At 47.7% G+C, this 24,880-nt stretch overlaps 1 protein-coding gene across 50 annotated transcripts in view; it reads right to left on the bottom strand.

The window, feature by feature from the left end:
- LRRFIP1 (LRR binding FLII interacting protein 1) overlaps positions 1 to 24,880 on the bottom strand; it is a 158,683-nt gene that overhangs the window by 82,033 nt on the left and 51,770 nt on the right. For 11 of the 50 annotated variants that reach the window (XM_063713185.1, XM_063713187.1, XM_063713189.1 and 8 more), the window contains exon 1: positions 6,624 to 6,985. The exons of 22 other annotated variants lie outside the window; for them this stretch is intronic. In XM_063713185.1, coding sequence (XP_063569255.1) covers positions 6,624 to 6,689 — 66 coding nt within the window. In that variant the 5' untranslated portion in view covers positions 6,690 to 6,985. Of the gene's footprint in view, positions 1 to 6,623; positions 6,986 to 24,880 lie in introns of those variants that run through there. 17 more of the 50 variants (XM_063713188.1, XM_063713158.1, XM_063713151.1 and 14 more) reach the window with 2 other exon arrangements.

The raw sequence follows: 24,880 nt of genomic DNA, 5'->3' as shown, positions 1-24,880 counted from the left end.
TGGTGTGTGGGTCTCAGTGCAACACACCTGTGTCGGCCTCCCTGTGACACCAGGCACAGGTATGTGCAGGTCTCACCACTGCATTCAACTGCTGGTGTACCTGGTCTTGAGTATTTCTATATCAAAATTCTTATTATGTTACTATAAACTACCTGTATTTTATTTTTTACGGAAATGTTATATTGACTTGAAATTATGTGCACTGGTTGATTTTATCACCTATGCATTTCATTTCAGGTTAGTAAGGAAGTTAAGGAACTTTTAAGAAGACAGGGTTGAGAACCACAGCTTCAGAACTCCAGTGCGGATCTGTCGTCTCTCCATCACACTCTATGAACCAGCCCTGGCACAATTCAGAGCACAGGTCTGGGTGCCTGGTGCCCAGGCCATCGTGAAGATTTGGATGGCATAAAGTTAGAGATCAAAGCTTAACTGATTACTTAAAGCACCATGTTTCCATCAAAATTAACTCAGACAAATTATGGAGTAGACTGAAATTATCATGAAAGTTTACGGTGAGACGGACGCCTTCAAAGAAGGCTTTAGCTTACAAGGCTGCTCCTGGCTGGGCCCACAGGCCCCAGGAGCCGGCACACTGTCCTCTGCACTCGGGGGACCTGACAGACAAGTCCAAGAAATGCTGGGTGCCGACCGCCTCTCTCAGCTGTGGCTGCACTGTTCGCAGTAAAGGTCTGAGTTTATGCAGGTGCAGACTGTCAAGAAAGGAGTCTGAAGACCCAGCCACAGCCTCCAGCTTGGGCTCTATCACCTACAGTTATGTGAGCCTGGATAAATTACTCAGTTTTTGAACACCAGCCCTCATTAAAGAAGTAGGAGGGGACATAATCTTTAAGAGCTTCCTTCCCCTCTGAAATTCTTTGTCTTTATGCCAGAGGTGAATTATTTGTACACTGAGATTGTCCACAGACTGTGTCTATTTTGCTACCGGAAATCTCCAGGCTTTGCTTTTCAGAATAATAAGCTTCTTTAAAGTACTTCGCATACTAAAATAGCAAATGTATTAATCAGGAACAAAATGATTGATGTTACTTTATTGATGACTCACACACTGACCTATTCAAACCTCACAACACAATCTTGGGCTTAGCAGCTACCCCCATTGGCGCTAAGAAATAAATATGCTATACGGTATCTTCCATGCAAGTGAACTTCTACTCTTGCTGTTAATACATTTCTTGCTTTTCCTGAGATGAATGAATCTTCATATTTCCTTCATTTGCCTCAACATGCTGGAAATACAAGAACCATGACTACCACTAACAGAGATATGCGGGACTGAGAGGCAAGGGCGGCTGGGCCTCCCCTGTGCCGTTTCCTCTCCAGGTGACAGGTTTCCCTCCAGGCAGCATGTCTGGGCTCCACTCCCTTCACCTTTGTCTGTTCTGCTCAAGATTGTCCTACAAATCCCAGACCTTTAGGGTTTCACAAAAACATTTACATTGTTTCCTCTGAGAAGAAGGCTGAAAGCTCCACCAGCACCAGGGCACCACATAGCAACTGGCAATCTTTCCTATATTCAGTGGATATTCCCTGGAACCAGCTATAAAGGAAATGGCAGCTGTCATGTTTATCCTCCATGAACTTATCTACTTGGATGAGGTAGGGGAGGAGTTACATCACACCCAGAAAAATAAAAAGGCTTAAATCACAGCAGCTCTCAGGTGTGTGCCGACATAAGTAGTAGTTAACATTTTAGCATGGTACAAAAATAGCAAAACAAGTTTCACAGCTATTTCATTTCTACCATTATTTTCCTTACGTAGAAAAGTAAAGCTCATTGGGCCGGGTGTGGTGGCTCATGCCTGTAATCCCAGCACTTTGGGAGGCTGAGACGGGAGGACCACTTGAGGTCAGGAGTTTGAGACCACCCTGGCCAACGTGGTGAAACCCCACCTCTACTAAAAATACAAAAATTAGCCGGGTGAGGTGGCAGGCACCTGTAGTCCCAGCTACTTCAGAGGTCTAAGGCAGGAGAATCGGTTGAACCTGGGAGACGGAGGTTGCAGAGAGCTGAGATCATGCCACTGCATTCCAGCCTGGGCGACCAAGCGAGACTCTGTCTCAAAAAAAGAGAAAGAGAGAAAGAAAGAAAGTTCGTTCTTTGAATGTTCTCTTCTGTCTGGAAATTACCAGGCAGAGAACAGAAAAGTTTGATAGAATGAAGACTCCTCAGTACGCACTCAAGACAAGGACCTCTGTCCTAAGAGGCAGCTTTGGTAAAAAGAAATGCTTCAGCCCCAATACTGGGGTATGAGACAGCAGGGCTGCAAAGAAAAGCTGACAACAGCAACAAAAGCAGCAGCAGCAGCCGTGGCAGCCACAGCTATATCTTGCACATTTACTACCTGCCAGCTCCTGCCTGCAGCATTGTATACAGTGGTGACAGTTATCAGTTCCAGTTCCGAGTCAGCAGGCCTGGGTCTGAACTGGCTCCACTGCTGACTAGCTGTGAGGGCTTGGAAAGTCCCTGACCTTTCTGAGCCTCAGTTTCCTCTTTATCTGAAAAACTGAGAGAAAATGATCTGCTCCCCATGAGGTTACAGCAAGGGTTAGAGAAGACCTTCACATAAAACACCAGGTGGGCACAGCAGGGGTTTGGTAAATATTAGCTACTTTCACTACTTAGTGTCTTCTTTGACAGCTACTGACCTGAGTATAAATCCGGTTCAGAGAAGTTTAGAAGCACAAAGAGAAGACAAGCATGCTAAGGCACCCACCTAGCAGAGAAGCAGGAAAAACTGGGGAAACTTCAGAGGAGGGGGACAGAGGTTCCCAACCCACAGGGAAAGCCCACTCCTTTCCCTAGGAAAATCACACAGCCTCTTGCCACATACAGTAAAAAAGACAGAAGGATCACAAGTGGTGTTGCTTTGATCACCTTCATTACACAAACATATAAATGAAACATTTTGGTTAAAATTAAGAGTAAATCTTCATTATAGTGATTTAAGATAAATTACTTCTCTACTACAAAGTAGTTATACTTTAGATTCAAGGGAAAACTACTTACCTAGTTTTAAGTTGTAAAGTTACAATCCCAAGGAGAAACCACTGGAAACACTGGCCCTTTCCAAAATGAATGAATGAGTCTCGGAATACATATCATTTCTGTTGCCGGGTGTGTGTGTGTGTGTGTGTGTGTGTGTGTATTTTGGTTTATCGTTTTGGAATCTGGCCTGGGGCAGGGGGATTATACTACTGGTCTATAATCAAATACATGGCAATTTTGAATGATTAAATCTTGCATGTAGTCAAAATATTTAATTTGGGATAAAGAAACGAATTTACTTAATTTTATCTAGGTAGTCTGAATAATAAAAGTTCTAGTAAGTCCATTCCATGAAAACAAGCTTCTTTTATTAAAAAAAAAAAAAAAACAACAAAACAAATTTGGGCAGCCTCCAGTAAAAACAGAGAGGTAATAAAAATCCTCTTCTCCTGTCCCATGTCTAACATGTAGTGAGATGTAACGGACTTACTGATTGGCGAAGAGGTTGGTAATCTAAACATTATGGCCTCTGGGGCTTCAAGATCACTCCTTTAAATATGAGCAGATATTCTGGAAGCACTGGCATATGAGTAACCAGTCATAAACAGTTCCTTTGCTGAGTCACACAGCCTGATTTTTCGGGGATAAGAAGTTCCTCTTGGACATTGCCTTTTGAGGAGCAAACACGCTGCACCAACATTTGGTCTCACAATTCTGTAGGGATTGGATAAGAATCTCACTCTAATCAGGTAACTCTCCAATCAACTTCGCTGAAACACCGTTTTGCAACTATAAATAACTTGACTTCCTGTGCTCAGCATAAGTGGCAGTTGAGACTGCAGGGTTTTTTGAAATTTGCTAAGGAGGCTTCCGCTGCGTGATATTAGTTCAGGCTGAACAGAAACTGACTCTTAAAGAAAAAGGGAAATTTAGTCTCCATCTTTGCCCCAGTAGGACACTCTCAATACTACTAGAAAAGACCTACCTTACTATATTTATGTCTTACCTGCCCGGGGAAATGACATGCCTAAAACACACCGTATGATTCCACGCTCCACCATCTCAGACTGAGCTAGAGCAGGGCCAGCCCGCCTCATGCCAACTTCATCCCCATATTGGTCAAGACTCCACTCTCCCAGACCTGGGGACCCTGGCCCAGGTACCTATAATGAGATGGGACTTGGGAGACTGTGTGTCCACGCTCTCCCCTAACAGCCCTTTCTTGGGACAGTGCTTGTTATTTAGAAGGGCTGAATGCTAATCAGTATGTGGAAAGAGAGCGGGGTGACACAAGCCATCGCAAACACAGGGAAGTTACAAAAGCTGCAGAAATGCACAGTGTCTCCACTGTCCGCATCGGACCCTCTCCTACAGCTCCAGGGCTGGTGCCCACTTGCTGAAGAAGCCTAGGTTCCCACTCAGATCCTGCTTTTGTCTTCTAGTTGAGGTGGAGCTTGCCAAATCTACTTCCTCTGACCCACCCGGCTCTCCTCTGCATGGGTGCGGCCCCCAGTCCCTCCTTTCTGCGGGAGACCCATCCCCGAACCCACAGACACAATGCAGAACAAGAACTGGCACAAACCAGTGTGAAACACCCACAACCACTTTCCCGTGGGTATACCCAGCCCACAGCCCACGGCAGCCGCAGGGTGACGCCCTGCTCCCCACCCATGATGACCCCCAATTCCCATCACCACTCAGCACATTTCCTTCCCTACCTGAACATTAGCCTCTTAACAGGAACTGCATTTTGCTTTTGTTCACCATGTCTCACTCTGATAAAGTTTTTGCTACCATTTACCAAGAAAAGCTCCTACAGGTTCACAACTTCTCTCTGAAAACCCTTGGGGCCACATTTCGGAATTCAGCATTTTTGGACATTAGAAACATAGTAAGACACATACACCATATATTCCGGTACAACCCAGAGTAGCAGCCCTTAATCAAAGACATCAACAAGACTGCAGAGAAACATATGAAAATTCACACTCAGAGGGATCAATGAAGACCAAAACTAGCCCCCCATTGGACAGGGCAAGTCTCACTGCCAAAATTCTGCCACAAACTTACAAAAACAAAACAAAACACAAAGCTTCCGGTCTTCGGAGCTTATCGGGTTCTGGAACTGGGGGTGAGGGACAGTGGGCCTGGGCTGATCACATAATTACTCAGTTGGACACAGTCCAGACTTTTCTCTCCCTTCTTCCCGGCAGCATCTCGAAGTCATCTGAACCCAGACCCGCCCAGGAGGCTCCCAGCCTTAAGTAATAGACCCTGTAGCCAGTGCCTTAGCTGCTCCAGGTGTGCCTCTACCTACTCCTCTGATTAGCCTGTCCCTGGCTTCCTCACATCCTGTTCTCAATGTTTACTCTTCCCTTCTCCACGGTCTCTCAGTCCAGCAGGCGGCTCTTCACCTCCATCCCGCTCCTGCCATCTAGGGTGTCCCAGGCTGCTCCTCAGAACACCGGCACCGCTCTGCCACATTCCCACCCTTCCTTCTTTCAAGAACCCTTCCCTGATGATGATTCAAGGGTCTCTCTTCCCAGGCCCCTAGGAACTAATTAGTTGAAGGGGTAAAAACCAGCTCCAGAGGGCTGGCCCACTGACAGAGTTTCAAACGAGGTCACAGAAAAACCACACTAAAATGGACATTTAAAAACAGCAACCATCTGACAAGCAAAGAACTGGCTTTTCAGTACGCGTTCTTCAGACTCTATTTCTACACCTCTCTCTGGCATTTCCTAATAAGCTCTCCCAAGGTCGAGTCGATTCATCTTAAATCTTACACACACACCCAGTAGATGATTAATTTCTACCTGATGAAAGAGTGATTGTTTGGGGCTCATACTTTTACCAAGATCCCACGAACACCTGATTAAGTGGAAAGTTAGGGTTTTATATTTCTTTTCCAAAGTGCACCCTTTCACTTTTATTCCCATTCATGTTCAACCACAAGCTGCATGAAAATGTGTATTTGCAAACCCTCTCCGCCTCATCCCCTGCCCAGTTTTAATGCCAAACTACAGCCATAGCCCCACGACTGCATAATGAGCTGGATAACGGCAAAATTCTAGAGGCAGGATCCTGTCCGGGCTGGGCGGACCCGGGAAACCAGCCACAGTGGATTTGGCGTCTGGGGTCCTCGGGGGAGGTGTCCCCAGGTGCTGAGCGGGTTGAGTGCTCCAAAGCACCCCAGCCACTCCCCGGTGGTTCCAACCGCGGGTGAGGGCACCGGCTCTGGCCACCCGGTCCTTGATGCTGTATTTTGTAAAATAGCAAACTAGCAGCTCCCTGTGACTCTAGGCCGGGAGCAGACCTGGCCAGAGCCTGTCTGGAGCCCATCACCTCGGGCGGGGAGAGACCATGCGCCTTTTTGTCCTTGGAGGTGGCGTCCCACAGTAAAATGTGCTTCCTAGCGCACGAGGGACGCCGCTCGCCGGGTCACTCACGGACCCGCGCCCACTGCGCCCGCTCCCACCGCGCTGGGGTCCCGCCGGAGCCCACCCCACGCCTCCCGGGCACCTGCGCCTGCCATTGACCTCGGAACGAGCTGGAAGCCCCTGAAACCCCGCCGCAGTCACGAAAGAAAGTTTCGGAAGCGCTTTCCTCTTACCAGCTTCTGCGCTTCCGGGCTCAAACAGTCGATCTCCCGGCCCTGAGCGGCCGCGGGGCTGGTCATCCTGCCGGGCTCGGCCCGCTCCACCCGGCGGGAAATGCTCGGGGACCGCGCCGGGAGCCCCTCGCAGGCCGGGCCAGTGGGCGCGCGCTCTGTCCGCGGAGACGGAGCCACTCGCCGCGAAGTGAACGCTCGCGCTTCCGGGGCCAGGACGCCCGGGAGCGGCTCGCGGCGCTGGGCTCGGGCGCGGCCGACAGGGGCGGGGCGCAGGTGGGCGCGGGCTGAGTCGGGCTCGGGGTGGAAGGGCGCTGGGGAAGCGGGACTCGGGCGCCTCCGCCCTCCCCATGGCCCGCCCCGCCCCCCACGCAGCTCCGCCTCGGAGGGTCCCCCCCGGCTACGCCCCGCCCTGTCCCCGCCCCATGACTCGCCCCCTCGCCCCATGACCCGCCTCCCCTGCCCCCCTGCGCCGCTCCGCCTCTGAGGGTCCCTCCCGGCTACGCCCCTTTCCCCGCCCCCACCGGCTCCGCCCCACCCAGGCCCCGCCTCATGGTCCGCCCCGCCCTTCCGCGCTCCCTAAACGCGAGCCCCGCCCCGCCCCCCGCGCTCCGCCTCGGAGGGATCTTCCTGGTCCTGCCCCGCCCCTCCTGGGCTGTCCATCACCACCCCTCCGGCCCCCGCCGCAAAGAGGACCTGGAGGAAAGGACCCCTCAGGCTCCGGGCGCAGCTCCACCCGCAGGGGCCGCGGGAAGCGGGCGCTCAGGGGAGGATGCCGCGCCCAGTAGGGGTCGACCCGAAGAGGGGGTCCCCTCCGGGGGCGGGGCCTGCCCGGGGCGGGGCGAGGGCTGCGTTCCCGGCTCCCCCACATCCATCACCCTCAGGTCCCGCTGAGCTTCCTGGACGCGGAAGCCTAGGCCCCAGCCCCGCTGCGCCTGCCGGCCGGGCACCCCGCTAACGCGGCATCCCGAGAAGGGCCGACTTCCAGGACGACGCAGCAGCGTGCACACAGCCCGCCTCGGCCCGGTGCGGCGGCCCGCAGGGGAGAACGAGCTTGCAGGGTGCGGGTGCGAGCCGTTGGGGCCGATCTGGCGTCGCAGAGCCCGGGGTCCGCACCGTCCAGGAGGCGGCCGCGAGGACCGTGCCAGGCGCCGGTCTCCTCCGGGAGGGCTCCAGCCCGCGCCTCCTCCAGGCACAGGGCGCCCTCGTAACTCCCAATGAAAGTCCTGCGGGAAACGGTTCCCGACCTCGCCAGGCTGGGGGCAGAAGCGACGGGACGACGCGGATTGTATTCGGAAGGTCAGCCTGTCCTGGCCACGCCAGGAAATGTAAAATTTAAAGCACATTTACATTTTACAGCCCCCCAATTCCCAATTCCCTTTTCTCTGCACGCGGACCCAACTTGGTAACGTGAGCGCGCGCCTGTGAGCACTCACCTTCCCGCCGTGACCCGGGCCCAGGGCTTCAGGGCAGGAGTTGTCAGGAGGGTGTGCAGCAGGGAAAATGGGTGCTGAGGAGCCGGAGGACGACTTGGGAGGGATAGGGGCGAAGGAAAAGAGGGGCCGAGCAAAGGCCTAGAGAACCGCTGGGGAAGAAACGTTGAACTTAAGATGAACAGACGCCAAGCTGTCTTTGATTGACAGCATCTCAGGCTCACAAAAGCAACTTTCAAAGATAATGAAACGCCTACCTTTTAACAGCTTGTTTTCTCTCTGTAACACTTATTTAAATGTTGTTATAACAATTCTTTTTTTTTTTTTTTTTTTGAGATAGAGTCTCGCTCTGTCTCCCAGGCTGGAGTGCAATGGCGCGATCTCTGCTCACCGCGACCTCTGCCTCCCGGGTTCCAGCGATTCTTCTGCCTCAACCCCCCGAGTAGCTGGGATTACAGGCACCTGCCACCATGCCTGGCTCATTTTTGTATTTTTAGTAGAGACGGGGTTTCACCATGTTAGCCAGGCTGGTTTCGAACTCCTGACCTCAAATGATCTGCCTGGCTTGGCCTCCGAAAGTGCTGGGATTACAGGTGTGAGCCATCGCGCCTGGCCTATCACAATTCTTGATTGATCGCGCCTGGCCTATCACAATTCTTGATTGTATGAAGTGCAATTATTTGGAGAAAATAATTTTAAATGTTCTCTGGGAATTTATTGTAGAAAGCAGTTAGACTTTTACCGGTGGTCACAACTTCACTGATGAGAATGATAACCCATTAATAAAATAGCCTTCTTCTTCTGAGACTTGAGTTTGAATATTCTGATCTAGATAGGCAGATTCTAAGGCTACTCAACACCCCAAACCCTGTGACCACATCTCCCAGAACAGGGTACTGGGACTGGTTTCGTTCCCTTGGCCTGTCCCTGAGGCAATGCTTGAAGACACCTGTAATTGCCACAAGATGCATTTTCCTAACTGCCAGGCTGCCAGTCAATTGCTAGTTACCAGCTCCTGAAAACCATACAGGGAAGGGATTAAGAAGTGGGCTCTGGAATTAAGCCACCTCGTTCAGTTCTTGGCCCTGCCACTCACTAAGGGATATTGAGCAAGTTACTTAGCTTCTGTGCCTGGAGTCTTACCCAAAACATGCCGGTGATAATGACTGTGCCCACTGTGAGGGTGAGGACCAAAGGCTCTAACACGGGGATCCCGCTGGGCACAGTCAGGGTGAGCTGCCCTGCTAGCCTGGTGCCTAGTGTCCTGGGAGTCCAGTAAAAGCAAACCAGCACCTGCCTTGCTGCCTCTGGAGTCCCCTCTTTTCCAGATAGAGACCCCTTGGTAGGTGCCCTGACTCAAGGTGCCCAGGCCTCCTCCTCCTCCTCCATAGCAGGAAGGAAGCTGGGCACCAGACCAAGAACTGGGATGGGCCAGGCAGCGAGACTGTGGGCAGCCCAGGGAAGAGAACAAACCCACTGCCCGCCACAACAGCTGTAGGAAGGGGCTGCTGCAGGGGATGTAGGTGGCAGGGAGGGGACCATGCCAGGACGCTCATGGAGTAAGAAGCAGCGAGCTGGTGAGTCTTAGTCCCAGGAACAAATGAACATTACCAGCAATAAAATAATGGCTGGTTTCTGATTCCGCTAAATAGTAGCATATTAAAGAAAACTGCCATCCTGACACCCTTCTAGATGAGAGGATGCTACATTCTGACTTGGGTTTCAGCCCAGCCAGTCCTGTGAGGTGGAAGTCTCAGGACCATCCCCAGCTGAAGAGCAAAGTCTATACTGTAAGTTGAATGCTAATACATCTTTCTTGGTGTTTTTAGATCCCAGTGCCCCAGGAATAAAATGCAGATGGTCCACAGTTGCCTCCCAGTTTTATTAGGATGGTGCAAAAGTAATTGCAGTTTTTGCATTAAAATTAACGGTGAAAAATGCAATACTTTTACACCAACCTAAATAATACAGGTAACTTTAATGCCCCCTTCTTGAAGCCCCCTTCTGTGGTAGTCCCCTCTCCCACCCCCAGTCTTTTTTTCTTTTTTCAACTTAGAGCAAGGTCAGTTGTGAGGGTGGTGAATGGGTGACTGGAACCCACAAACTTGACGCTGGGAAGGCTGGGTCAGAAGTCAGAGTGTGGGTGTGGCTCTGAAAGGTGGCATTTTATAGAAACATGGAGGTACACAAAATGTTCATCCCAGTACTCACATCTCTAAAGATGGCTTGGCAGAGTAACGTTAAATCCTTCGCCTCAAAGACAAAACTAAAACCCCGAGGGCACCTTGGAAAGGTCGGAGCAGGGGGGTGGGGGGTTTCCTCGGAAGAGGGTGCATCTGGGGCTGGGTATAGTGACCCACACCTGTAATCCCAGCACTTGGGGAGGCCGAGGAGGGTGGATCACCTGAACCCAGAAGTTCGAGACCAGCCTGGCCAACATGACAAAACCCCGTCTCTACTAAAAATACAAAAATTAGCTGGGTGTGGTGGTGCACATCTGTAATCTCAGCTATTTGGGAGGCAGAGGCATGAGAATCACTTGAACCCAGGAGGTGGAGGTTGTAGTAAGCTGAGATCATGCCACTGCGCTCTACTAGCCTGGACAACAGAGTGAGACTCTGCCTCAAAAAAAAAAAAAAAAAAAAAAAAAGGAGGGGGTACATCTGGACCATACCAGCATGGGGCCCAGGGTCTTAACTAAAGAGCTGTGAGGTCAGTGACCAGGGCTTGACTTCCTCCTTCTTTTGGTAAGGGTGATCCAGGGACAGCCCCTTCTAACAAATGCCTTGGAATTTATGGCCCCTTCCAAACTGCAGTTAATGGCCTGTAGACACACAGAACTGACCTCCCGACATCACTGGTTAAGCCCAGAATCTCTGCACTGAGAGGGTACTTTGGGTTTTGTGACAGGTCTGACGGCCTCAGAGGGCATCCTTAAAAGTTGCCAGGCCTGTAATATAACTTTGTCTTCCTCTGTGCCCTCTCAATGGAAATTACATGTCTGAAATCTAAAAATCCATTCTCAGAAGTATAGGAGGCTCCTGAGAAAAGAACAAAAGGCCAATAACATGGTCTAATTTTGTTCTAGGAACATCAGAATCATAGCTAACCAGAAAATGCCAGAACAGTTAGCCAATTGGGGGCCACACCCAAACATGGTTTACTTTGTCTCCATGGTATTGGTCTGTTGCACGGTTCACTAGCTGTGCCTCCCGCTGTGGTTTGGGGCTACAGAGACAAACCCTTACAGGGATGACAACACAAGGCTGAGGGCAGACAGGGAGGACACAGTGGCTCTCAGCCTCCCCATTAGTCACATAACTAACATGAAGTCATTTTTCCAAATCAGAGCCTTAAAGTCTGTTTTTCGTGAACATGAATCACTAGCCATACTCATGACAGCAGAATAAATGTCAGTAAATTACTTCTACAAACCATGAGCTTACATTCATGTTATTGCTCTATTTGGATCCCTCCTTTTTTTTTTTTTTTTTTTTTTTGAGATGAAGTCTCACTCTGTTACCCATGCTGGAGTGCAATGGCATGATCTTGGCTTACTGCAACCTCCGCCACCCAGGCTCAAGCAATTCTCCTGCCTTAGCCTCCCAAGTAGCTGGGATTACAGGTGTGTGCCACCACGCCCAGCTAATTTTGTATTTTTAGTAGAGACAGGGTTTCACCATGTTGGTCAGGCTGATCTTGAACTCCTGACCTCAAGTGATCCACCCGCCTCACCCTCCCAAAGTGCTGGGATTACAGGTGTGAGCCACCACACCTGGCCTATTTGGATCCCTTTGACTAATATCTAAAAACACATCTATTATACGTGTGGCTCATGAAATGATCACTTGAAATTTACACAGCACCTTTCAGTTTACAACAGACTTTATCCACACACTGAGGCTCACAGAGGTTATAGAACTTGTCCACAGATGCATGTTGGAAGACTGAAGCTAGGTTTTCAACCCAGGTTCCCTCAGCCCTTAGCACATGATGATGGAATGCACCAGTGGCACGCCGCCTGACGCAGAGCTGCCCCCTTCCTCCCAGCCATCCAGGGGTCTCACTTGGAGCAGACAGTCATCACATGGACTCAACGAATGCCCTTAGCTGTCTTCCTGGTGGACCAGTGACCACACCTCCCACTCCAGGGGCACTGGCAAAGCAGGGCACACACCCAGGTCAGTGCCAGGAGCTGGATCTCCCAGTAAGACTAGGGGCATTGTAGGAGCATCAAGCAGGGGAGCCAGACCCTGCCTGCTTTCTGCAAAGAAGGTGGTACCCCATGGCCAGCTGGTCCAGCTCAGGCACAAAGTATACTTGGCCCTCAGGCCAGGGTCCTGATTGCTTCCCGTGGACAGAAGAGCAAGAGCATCTGGAAAGCAACAGTGAGTTTGTCTCCAGCATCCACAACAGCTCTAGTGCCGGGCTTACATATGGCAGCATGCTGCCTTCCCACAGCTGCCCTGTGACCTGGGTACTGAACCTCTCCCACCACCTCCCTCAGCCCCCACCCCCAGGTTATGAATGGGCTCTCCGGATTAAAAGCATGTTCTCACTGCTTGGAACAGGTTAGGTGCCTTATAAATGATGGGTGGGTAGATGGATAGATGGATGAATGGTTTTCCTAACAAAATGGAGGACTTTGATGAGTTGTCATTAATTCTCATTGATCTTCAGTATTTTATACTTTTGTAGCAATTGGGAATAGAAACTCTTTTAAAAATGACATGTCTTTAGGATATTTTTTTCATAACTAGCTAGCACCCAGCAATTCATCACACTTATTTTTCATCTAATAGAGCTTTTATTGTTTTTGCTTTTTAAATCCCTTTAGATTTTCTAAGGAAGGTGATGGGTTTGATTATTGATTGAACTGAATTTGAATTGGAGGCAGAAAGCCTCAGTGGAGGAGTCTAACAGGCACCTCAGCACACACTACCGATTAGTTAAAGGTGATGATAAAATCAGGCAGCATGCATAGAACAGAAAGGAGCCTGAAGGAAGGAACCTTGAGACACTTACATGGGAAGGATAAGAGGTGCGTAAGAACAAGTCAAGACAGAGAAGGGGTAGTTAGAGAGTCAGAAAATAGAGACATCTCCTGGAAGCCACAGAGTGAAGAGAGCAAGGTCAGGAAAGACTTTAATTTGCAACTAGAAAAACACTGGTCATTACATTCTGCCATTAAAATTTGGCAATTAAACATTTTCTGTGATTTCTGCATGTGTAATAAATGGTAGACGGCAGCCTTGAAGGAAGGCGGGACCAAGGAAAAGGCTTTGCGTGAGGGAGATTTATTCATGGTTTGTCGGTTTTTAAGGATGGAAGAGACGTAAGCCTGTCTGGAGGCTGAAAGGACAGTGAGAAAAGATGGAGGGGGTGGGGCGAGGCCTGAGGGGCTGCCGACCAAAGGCTGGGTGTGGGGAGCGGGGAGGGGAGCTGCAGGCACTGGCACCTTGTACTGACTCAGGATTTGATCCGATTGTGAGCTCCATGGGAATGACAACACCAAAGTGGCCAGGAGAGAGCAGATAACTAGAAGCAGAGGTTCCTGTGCAGGAAAAGTGGATGGCAGAGTTGAGGGAGGATGAGGAGCAGGAGGACCCAATATTGAAGGACCTGCCTCAGAGCTGTATGTGTCCCAGTCAAGGTGCACTGTACCTGAGCTCAGAGCCCTTCCATGGTGTTACATTATGCCATTAAATGTTGCTTTGTGATACACTCTGAGGCATACTTAAAATAATTTCTAATGTATTTTACTCTGGAATTAAGCTCATCTCAAAAAGTGTCTAGGAATAAGTCTGTAGCAATCCTAAATGTATCCACTTTCCCAGTGTGTTCCACAGAATTGATGCCTTTTAAGTCCATACCAGAGTGACCACAGAAACCTCCTCTATACACAGTAGCCAAGGAAATGGCCACAAACACCTCCAGTAATGCATCTCTAAGAAAACCACTTCTGATTTTTGGGGTTTTTTTGAGGGGGGGTGGGGAGACAAGGTCTCACACTGTCGCCCAGGTTGGAGTGCAATGGCACAATCTTGGCTCACTACATACAGCCTTGGCTCACTGCAACCTTGTCTCAAGCAATCCTCCCAACTCAGCCTCCCAAGTAGCTAGGCCTGCAGGTGTGCACCACCACGCCTAGCTAATTTTTTTTTTTTTTTTCAGAGGAAGGGTTTCAGCATGTTGCCCAGGCTGATCTTGAACTCCTGGGCTCAAGCAATCCACTGACCTTGGCCTCCCGAAGTGTTGGAATTACAGGTGTGAGCCACCGCACCAGGCCCAATTTTGTTTTTCATGAAGACACTGCACTGCAAATATCTACCAATTACCTTCTAAAAACATGACAGCTAAAATCCATTATGTATTTCTCAGTCTTATAGGCACAAACTCTGAAAAGTCCTCCTAAGGCAGCTCTCCTGTGAAGAAAAAAAAATCTATACATGCTCTCAGAATAGTTCATTTAAAATGTTCAGAATAGATACTGACATGGGAAAATAAGCTTTATCCTCAACAACTGCATTCACCAGCTAACAGTATACCCCACTGAGAAGAAATAAATCAAATGCTTCAATATATACTCAGGAATAGAAAATGGCAATTTGTTTTTTTTGAGATAGTCTTGCTGTGTAGCCTAGGCTGGCGTGCAGTGGTGTGATCTTGGCTCACTGCAGCCTCCGCCTCCTGGGTTCAAGTGATTCTCCTGCTTCAGCCTCCCAAGTAGCTGGGACTACAGGTGTGTGCCACCACACCCAACTAATTTTTTTTGTATTTTTAATAGAGATGGGGTTTCACCATGTTGGCCAGGCTGGTCTCGAATTCCTGGCCTCAAGCGATCCACCTGCCTCGGCCTCCCAAAGTGCTGGGATTACAGGTGTGAGCCACCACACTTGGCCAAAAAAAAAATGGCAATTTCAGTACAAAATAAAAGCAATATATTTTTTCCAGAGATCCCCTCATTTATTTGGCTTTGCCTCAGTCATCCTGCCTATAAGTTTAACATTCTAGAAAAGACGGAATGTTCCTGACAGTCAGCCATGAAATAAATCTTTACGCCACTAGCTGAAAACTTCAGAATCCACCATGCTACAAATGTCATTGATAAATGTCATTCACAAAAAAAAGAAGTGTGGGGAGAATAGGACTTCATAATCTGAATTTAAACAGTACCCATAGCATACAGAGAAGTTTAAGGTACTCAAGATGTATTCCAAGGCTTAAAAGTAAAGCACTGCCACTAAGCAACTTGGCTTGCAGACTGCCTGACTGAAGGGCAGACACGAACATCCATCCTGAAGGGAAGGAACAGTGAGCATCCTTCCAGCTGAAGGTACAGAAATCCTAAAACAGCATCCCCAAAATGATCTTTCCAAGAAAATGAATTTCCATAAAGGAAAATAAAGGCTAAAACACACTTCAGCATAACACTAAAAACATAGACCCACACTCTAATAGAAGGGTTTGCCCTTTTGCACTTTGGCCCTTGAGAGATAGCTCAAAGAAAAGTCGTCAACTATTCGACTACAAAAAATGTTCTCCATGTGTACAAATTGGATATCTTTAGAGAAGACTTGGACATAGAACATACAAGCCTCACCTTTGAAGAATGAAGATCTTAGATGAACTTCAGGGGGAGTGTGAGGAATGCCAGAGAGCAGCCGTTTGGAGAGACATGCTTGGCACGAGAGTGGAAATTCTGGAATAACTGGAGATCAAATAGCCACTCCTGACCACGTCACCTTTATACCCTGCACCTCACTGGGCAGCTGCCTTGGCATGATGAGAGGGCGTGGTCCCCTAAACGCACTGGAGGCTTTCCAAACGCTTCTCTGACCTGACCGTCGGCTTGATTTTAGTTGCTGAGATTACACTGAAGCCCCCGCCCCTTGTCTCCACCCCGTTCGTGGCATCTGTATCAAATGTGGTGTCAGGCTTTTTGGGAAACCCTAGGATTAATAAAGAGCAGGGTCCCCTGTCGTTTGGGGTTGCACAGTTCCTTGTTGTGGGCGGCTGTCCTGTGCATCGCAGCATGGCTAGCCACATTCCTGGCTCCACCCGCCAGATGCTGGCAGCGCTCTCCACCCCAGCTGTTACAACCAAAAATGTCTCAGACATTGCCAAGTGGCCCTGGATCTAGAGGGGCCTGTACCTGCGTCCGAGGTGCCCACACTGTGGAAGCACATTCACGTCTCAGCTTATACAGCTGGATGGGGCCCCAACAGTTCCACAGCAAAGCACGCACAGAAAGAATGGTCAAGATGGGAATATGTGCGCACAGCATCTAACATCTGTTGCCTTCTTCTTTCATCCAGTGAGAACTTGAAGGCAGGGCTGCTTGTCAGGGACGGCAAGAAAGTCAGCGCCAGGAGCACTGAAAGACAGGAGGTGCAGGTCACTGGGTGGGAAGTGGGGAGTTGAGATTTCAGATGTGGTGTGGTCACGCCAAGGGATGTAATCCTGGAAGTTGGCTGGAAGAAAGAACAGCTGAAGTGAGAAGATCAAAGAACTGGGTTTTGCTTCTCGGCACCTCTGGGAAGGCCCAATCAAGAGTAAGCCGATGGGAGAGCAAGCAACCCTGCAACCCTACACAGAGAATGCAAGTGACCTGTGCAGAAGCCCTCAAAGCTCCAAAGCAGAGGTTTAGCAGATAATCAGGTTCGAGCTCCTGTTTTGCCATTCACTAGCCTGTAGTTTCAAGGCTCTTCCAGCTTCCTACGTAAAGCAGGGAGAGAGACAGCAAGCAGACAGGACTGCCCAGAGGACTGCAAGTAACAGGGGACCTGAGTCTGGCATGAACAAGTACTTTGTTCTGTTGCACTGGCAAAAGATTCCGTCTGGCAGCTCATTCCATCTGTTATTTGACCATACACAGATTATTTTTTCCCACGAAACGGGGGCTCTAGAATTACAATTTACATCCAGGTTAGAGAAGTTGCAGGAAGGTCTAGTGTCACTCAGTTAGCTTGGACTAGGTTTAAAACTTCATCAGTGCTTTTGGCACACTCAGAGAGCTTCTGGCGTCTTTCAGGCAGCTGTCCGCCTTTGAGCCCAGCACTGTGTTGTTGCTTTACTGCTATTCCCAAAGCCAAGCTTGTGGCGTTCTTAGTCCTCAGACGAACACAATTAAGAATAGGACTGTGGCCGGGCATGGTGGCTCACACCCGTAATCCCAGCACTTTGGGAGGCTGAGGCGGGCAGATCACCTGCGGTCACTAGTTGAAGACCAGCCTGGCCAACATGGTGAAACCCCGTCTCTACTAAAAATGCAAAAATTAGACAGGTATGGTAGCGTGGGCCTGTAATCCTAGCTACTCAGGAGGCTGAGGCAGGAGAATCGCTTGAACCCAGGAGGCGGAGGTTGCAGTGAGCCAAGATCACACCACTGTACTCCAGCTTGGGTCACAGAACGAGACTCCATCTCAAAAAAGAAAAAGAACAATAGGACTGCGTAAAAGACATAGGCGTGCAAAGACCAGAAGGACATGCAGAATAAACACAGGGCTGCTCTGCCAAAGTGGTAGAACTGTGGGAGTTTTAAACATTGCTTTTTGAACACCCTTGGATATTGTCAGAATGGTCTTTTTACAATACGCAGGTTAAGGAACTTGGACTTTATTCAGGAAGCAGTAAAGGACCCACTGAAAGTATTTGAATAGGGAGGTGAGATTGTGTTTGAATAAAGAACCTGTGGGCTACAAAAAAGTTGAAAACCACCCCTGTTATGTTTTTTCAAAAATTTCTTGGCCAGCCTCTCCATTTATTCTTCCAGATTAACTCAGGAGTCTATTTATTTTTTTGTTTTTGTCATTGTTGTTGTTGTTTTTGACACAGGGTCTCATTGTGCTGCCCAGGCTGGAGTGCAGTGACGTGATCATGGCTCACTGCAGCCTCCACCTCTTGGGCTCAAGTGATCCTCCCATCTCAGCCTCTGGAGTAGCTGGGACCACAAGCATGCACCACCTCGCCTGGCTAATTTTTGTATTTTTGTAGATATGGGGTTTCACCATGTTGCCCAGGTTGGTCTCCAACTCCTGGGCTCAAGTGATGGGCCCACCTCAATCTCCCAAAGTGCTGGGATTACAGGCATGTGTCGCCACGCTGGCCTAGAGTCTATTTGTTAAGCTTTCAACCAACTTTCCCCTCTAAACTGAGATTTTATTTGAAATGCGTTATGCAGTTGTCCCTCAGTATTCAAGGGGCATTGGTTCTAGGACCCCTTCTAACCACTGGGATACCAAAATTGGAGGATGCTCAAGTCTCTGATATAAATGGTGGAGTATTTGCACATAACCTATGCATATCCTCCTATGTACTTGAATTATCTCTAGGTTCCTGTTCATACCTAATACAATGTAAATGCTATGTAAATAGTTGTTAGACTGTATTGTTTAGAGAATAATGACAAGAAAAACGTCTGTACATGTTCAGTACAGAGGCAACCATCCATTTTTTTTCCAAATATTTTCTTATTTATTTATTGCAATGGGGCCTCACTGTGTTGACCAGGCTGGTCTTGAACTCCTGGCCTCAAGCGACCCTCCCATCTTCGCCTTCCCAAGTGCTGGGATTGCAGGCCTGAGCCACTGTGCCTAGCCAGCCACTGCACCCAGCCTTTTTTTTTTTCCCAAATATTTCTGATTTGAGGTTGGTTGAATCCATGAATGTGGAACCCACAGACACAAAGGGCCAACTGTATTTATCATTTATTTGGGGATGGATGGATCCGTGTCTTTTTAATGTGGAGTTTTCTTGTTCAGAGACAAAGTATTGCTCTCTGCATTTTTCAACTGACTATGTCCTTCAGTAAATTATTATGGTCTTCATATAGGCCCTGCATTTTTCTTTATTCCTATACGCAACATTGAGTGAGATCTTATCATTTTTTCCATTATTTAAAAAATCAGGCTGGGCATGGTGGCTCACGCCTGTAATCCCAGCGCTTTGGGAGGCCGAGGCGGGTGGATCACCCGAGGTCAGGAGTTTGGACCAGCCTGACCAACATGGTGAAACCCTGTCTCTACTAAAAATACAAAATTAGCTGGGCTTGGTGGTGCATACCTGTAATCCCAGCTACTCGGGAGGCTGAGGCAGGAGAATCACTTGAACCCAGTTGGCAGAGGTTGCAATGAACCGACATCATGCCATTGCACTTCAGCCTGGGCAACAAGAGCAATACTCCGTCTCAAAAAAAAAAAATCATTATGGTAGGATATAGGAATGCTTTGGTTTTTTGTTTCTGTTTTTACAAACTATCTTACTGAACTCTCAGTTTGAGACTGACTTTTTGGATTAGACATATACATAATCCGCAAGTATTTACAAATTTTATCTACACTCTTTCAGTAGTTATATTGCTGATTTCTTTGTTGGGTATGAACATCAGAACTGCCATTATCATTATCATTTTAGTTATTGCTGATATATTCCTTCTTCCTTAAATTACTCTACAATTAGAGAAATAATCAGGACACAGTAGCTTTGTAAGTTAGTGCTTGTTCTGTAATCACACAGTACAGGACTCAGCCTTGTCAGAATTTAAATAGCATTTAAAATTGCTTATAAGATAAACAGAGAGTTGTGTTGCAAGACACCTGAAATGAAACAAATTACATGTCTCACAACAAGATACTCTTGCCTAAAGGCTAGAATCTAAGACCAATGGAAGATTAACTTGGAGAAGGAATAATACTTAAGTCAGTGAAAAGTGATTTTCATTGTTGATGCTGGAGTACAGTTGTCTATTGTGACAGGGAGCACAGATTCTAGGGATGCTGTGCCTGGTGGGAGTCTTCAGTGCCGGGCAAGTTACGTATCCTCTCTTTGTGTTTCAGTTTCCTCGTCTGTAAACTGGGAGTGATAATGGTACCCAGCTCCCAGGGTTTATAAGGATTCAATGAGTTGCTATTGAAAATCATTATTTAAGTAAATACAATACTAAGTGCAATGAAGGTGTTTGATCTACATAATGCAAGCTACAAAATAGTTTGAGGGGCGGGGTGCTGTGGCTCACACCTGTAATCCCAGCACTTTTGGAGGCCGTGGCAGGCAGATCACTTGAGGTCAGGAGTTTGAGACCAGCCTAGCCAGCATAGTGAAACCTTGTCTCTACTAAAAAATCCAAAAATTAGCTGGGCTTGGTGGCAGGTGCCTATAATCCCAGCTACTCAGGAGGCTGAGGCAGGAGAATTGCTTGAACCTGGGAAGCAGAGGGTGCAGTGAGCTGAGATCACTCCACTGCATTCCAGCCTGGGTGACAGAGTGAGACTCTGTCTCAAAAAAAGAAAAAAAAATAGTTTCAGGATAATTTAATCTAAATCTGATGTACCCAGTCACACTTTACCAAGGGATGTGGGAGCTGAGATTTGTCCCTGACACATCAGCCCCTCCCCACCCACCTTCCTGCACACCCCAGGGCTTCTACCTTACTCTACTCTGCACAGCCTGCTGTGTACACCCTGCTGCAGGGAAAGAGGTGTGCCTGTTCAACACACACAACCCCAACAGTAACTGGAATTCTACATCCTGTGGCTCTAGTAGGAGTAACCTCACTACTTTTCTAGAATGAGAGGCTGAACTTTGTGCTGGTTATTTTTTTAAGGCACCCGGTGATTTCCTAGTTGAAAGTTATGAGCTAGACAGCTGGACTTGAACTTCGAGAGCCAGCTAAGGAGCTATGACTGTGCCTCCAAAGAATGAGATTAGGCAATGGAAGCTCATGAACTTCTCCTTTCTAGCAAAGAGACCCTCCCATGGTGTAGGTTTTAGAAAAAGGGGAAATGATCCGCCTGAGGTGACGCAATGGACTCAGAGTATTAACAAGATAAATATGTTTTTAATATAAAGCATATTAAACCTTTTTAGCTCTAACATTCTATGATTATTTAAAATATATACCCTACATTTGGAATACAATATTAGAGCTCCAAGTGTAACTTGCAGCATCCGTCTCTGGGGGAAGGCGAAGGGACCCAGGCAGTGAGGAAAGCAGAAATCAGGCAGACCCCAATGTGACTGGGAAGGTGGCCTCCCGGTACCACAGGTAAGCTGTGCTAGAGGTTTCCTGGTGGCTCAATAATATCAGATAATACAGTGATGAGAAGGGATCTGCATTGAAACTTCAAATCATTCACATTTTATTAATTATGTAGTTTTTAGTTTTTTGAGTAGAGATTGGGTTCTCGCTATGTTGCCCAGGCTGGTCTCAAACCCCTGGCCTTAAGCGATCCTCCTGCCTTGACCTCTCAAAGTGCTAGGGTTACAGATGTGAGCTACTGTGCCTGGCCTTCAAATAACTAATATTAAATGGACAAAATAATTTGGTCTTTTGTAGGTAGAAGCAACCCAAGTGTCCACTGATGGCTGAATAGAGAAACACAATGTGGTATAGAGACATAGTGGAATTTAACTCAGAATTAAAAATGAAGGAAATGCTGTCACCTGCTAAAATGTGAGAAAACCTTGAGGACATCATGCTAAGTGAAATCAGCTAGTCACAAAAGGACAAATGCTGTATGATTCCAACTAGATGAGGTACCTCATACAATTCATCAAGACAAAGTAGAATGGTGGGTGCCAGGGCTGGATGGAGAAGAGAATGGGGAGTCAGTGTTTAATGGGGGCAGAGTTTCAGTTCTGCAAGATGAAGAAGTTCTGGGGATGGCTGGTGGTGTTGGCTGCACAACAGGGTGAGTATACTTGATGTCACTGAAATGTACACTTAAAAATAGTTGAGATGGCAAACTTTGTTATGTGTATTTTAGCACAATTTAAAACTAATGTTTAAGAAAACAATTTACCCTTTTGTTTATGTAATCACAAAAGGAGGAAGAAGACGAAAGCCAGCGCAGAGTTTCCCCAGAAAACAGGAGCCAGATGGTGTGAATCCAACAGACTCCACATGAAATCAGCCACACCAAAGGTCAGGAGATCTGTGTGGAGAGAAATTTTCAGAGAAGGCCACCAGGAAACATCTCTGTTTTAAAACCATCTCCCGGGCCGGGTGCGGTGGCTCACGCCTGTAATCCCAGCACTTTGGGAGGCTGAGGTGGGCAGATCACTTGAGGCCAGGAGTTTGAGACCAGCCTGGCCAACAGGGTGAAACCCCATCTCTACTAAAAATATAAAAATTAGCCAGGCATGGTTCACATCTATAATTCCAGCTACTCAGGAGGCTGAGGCACGGGAATCCCTTGAACCGGAGAGGCGGAGGTTGTAATGAGCCGAGATCGTGTCACTGAACTCCAGCTTGTAGGACAGAGCGAGTCTCTGTCTCAAAAAACAAAACCAAACCAAACCTACAAAAATAAAACCATCTCCCTACCATGAGCCCTCCACATTTGAAATTCATGAAAATGAAAAGCTGTCATGTCCCCAAGTGAATTTTCAGGTCTCAGTAGAAAGATAACCATCGGGACCGGCAACATGGGATTCAACAACAGTTGCTGGTCTAATTTTTTAAAAAGGAGGAAAGAAGGCAGGCTGGCGTCATGCAATACTGCTTGCATTAAAGTATATACATTTAAACTATGTACCTTGAACTTTTATTGGAAAAGCGAAGCTCAGTAGTAAAAATTACGTTAATCAAATTCATGGAGACAGAAAGTTGCATGGGAGTTGCCAAGGGCTGGGGAAAGCAATGCCCACTCCACCTTCAGCTCTGTGAATTTGGGGAGTCAGTGTTTAATGTGTACAGAATTTCAGTTTGGGAAGATGAAAAAGTTTTGGAAGTGGATGATGGTGATGGCTACACACTAGCACACTTAAAACCACTGAACTTTACACCTAAAAATGGTTAAAATGGTAAATCTTAGATATATTTTATCACAATAAAATTATGTTCAAAGTTTTACATTATAAGAAAAGGGCCAGGTCAACCTACTACTTTACAGCATCCTGTCCAGCTATAAAAATAGTGTTTATGACAAATATGAAGTAGAACTGGAAATGCTTATGACAAAGTTTACAACAATTATATCTCTGCAAAAATAAACACCACCAAAGGCCCTAAGGAAATACATCAAAATAGAGCCATGGCTGTTTTTATGTCACAAGGAAGATAGAGATATTTTTTTCTTTACTTTTCTTTTCCAGTGTCTTTTTTTCTTCCATGAGCAGGTACTACTTTTAAAGGGGAAAAATAACAAAGTTCATTTTCTTCCATAACTTCATTCGAAAAGAAAGGGAGGAAGAACAGAAAGAAAACCCTTTATGTTTTGTGTTCCTAGAGGCATTTAAACCCAGCCCAGGAAACGGCAATTAATCAGGCTGGCAACTGCTCTCAGCTCTCTGTTTTTTTGTATAGTGGATCCCCCTGGCAGGCTGGTGAAGCCTGTGGAGCATTCTTGGAATAATATTTTTAACTGCATGTAACGAAACATAGGGTTACGAAGGAAACTGATTATTCTTAAACACATTGTCAAAAAATATTTTTAAATCCTGATACAGTGTATCAATCAGAGCCAAGTCAGGAGAAAAAGAAATTACAGCAGTGATTTCAATAGAAGCAATACAGGGAGCCCCCAGACAGGTGTTGCATGGCTGAAAAAGCAAAGGAGGCCTCATACCACAGAGGCGTCGTCCAGGAACAGCTAGGGCTGGAGACAAAGACCAGAGTGATGGTCCCAGAAGGCTTGGAGTGGGGACCCGGACCTCAGAGCAGGGGCTCAGGACGGACTGATGAGGGTGGTGTCTGGGCGTGTGAAAAACACTAGAAACAGAATCAACAACTGCTGCCAGGGTGAAATGCCGTTGCTGGGGTGACGCTCACAGAAACAGGAAGCAGGCAGGAAGCAGCGTGCTCCCGGCTCCCTCCTGCCACTGCCCAGGTTCTCTCTGGGGGCAGGGCCCGATAGGGCACAGCTCTGGCCCTGTGGCGAGGAAGAGAGGGTTTGCAGTGGAGAGGCAACAGTTCAACAGCCAGCACGTGCGTGCACGTCCTTATTCCACCAAATACTGACAGTGATGCGTGAAACCATTTCCCCAGCTCTCAGCAACAACCCCTAAAGTGACGGAGAAATACCTGTGGTTTCTGTTGGTGCTGAGGTCACACTTCTAATACTACTGAAGGTTTTTGCCCGCATTCATAATGGAACGTAATGCTACCCTTTTATTCCTATTCAGTTTTGGGGATCTCTGGAAATCTATCCAAAGGCCTCTGGGGGAATTCTTGGACCCAAGGTTAAGAATCCCTCTGGGCCTTTCAAGGTGTCAAATGCAGTTCTTTTGTCTTCCTCAATTTTTGCTTTTGAAAGTCACATAATTGACCATTGATACCAGGGTTTTAAAACATGTTTTTAAAGCAAAAATAATAAGAGGGCAAACACATGCCATTCTGCACAGCTCTCATTTAACTGACACTGATGGCCACTCCTGCAGAGAGCAAACAGTCACTTTTGCAGTGTATCACATTTTGCCTATTTCTGAATGCCACAGAAAAGAAGGAAAACGCACAACTGCCCTTTCGTCCTTGCCCCTGCTCATCTGCGGGCGCAGGCTAGGATTCTGGGGGGCTGCAGAGCTCTTTCCTGTAATACCCCACCACCCACTTTGACCATGACCTAAATGTTGATGGGCACCCAGTTCATATTTCCAATCCTGACTCCTTCAAGCCTCAGCCCCTGCCGTCTGGACATCTCTTCTTGGAAGCCCCAAAGGCACCTCAAATGTGACAGATCCAAAGCAGAATTCCTGCTGCCCCCTGAGTCCCTCCCCTGCATTTCCTTCCCGTGGGGGCAGCAGCAGTGCCTCCTAGCAGGCTTCACTTGAAGTCCCTGTGCCCAGACTCATGTGTAAAGGAGAGACAATAATAGTGACAACTTTATA

The sequence above is a fragment of the Pongo abelii genome, chromosome 11 (genome assembly GCF_028885655.2).
Source record: "Pongo abelii isolate AG06213 chromosome 11, NHGRI_mPonAbe1-v2.0_pri, whole genome shotgun sequence".
Lineage (NCBI taxonomy): Eukaryota > Metazoa > Chordata > Mammalia > Primates > Hominidae > Pongo > Pongo abelii.
This window is presented reverse-complemented; position numbering and strand designations above follow the sequence as displayed.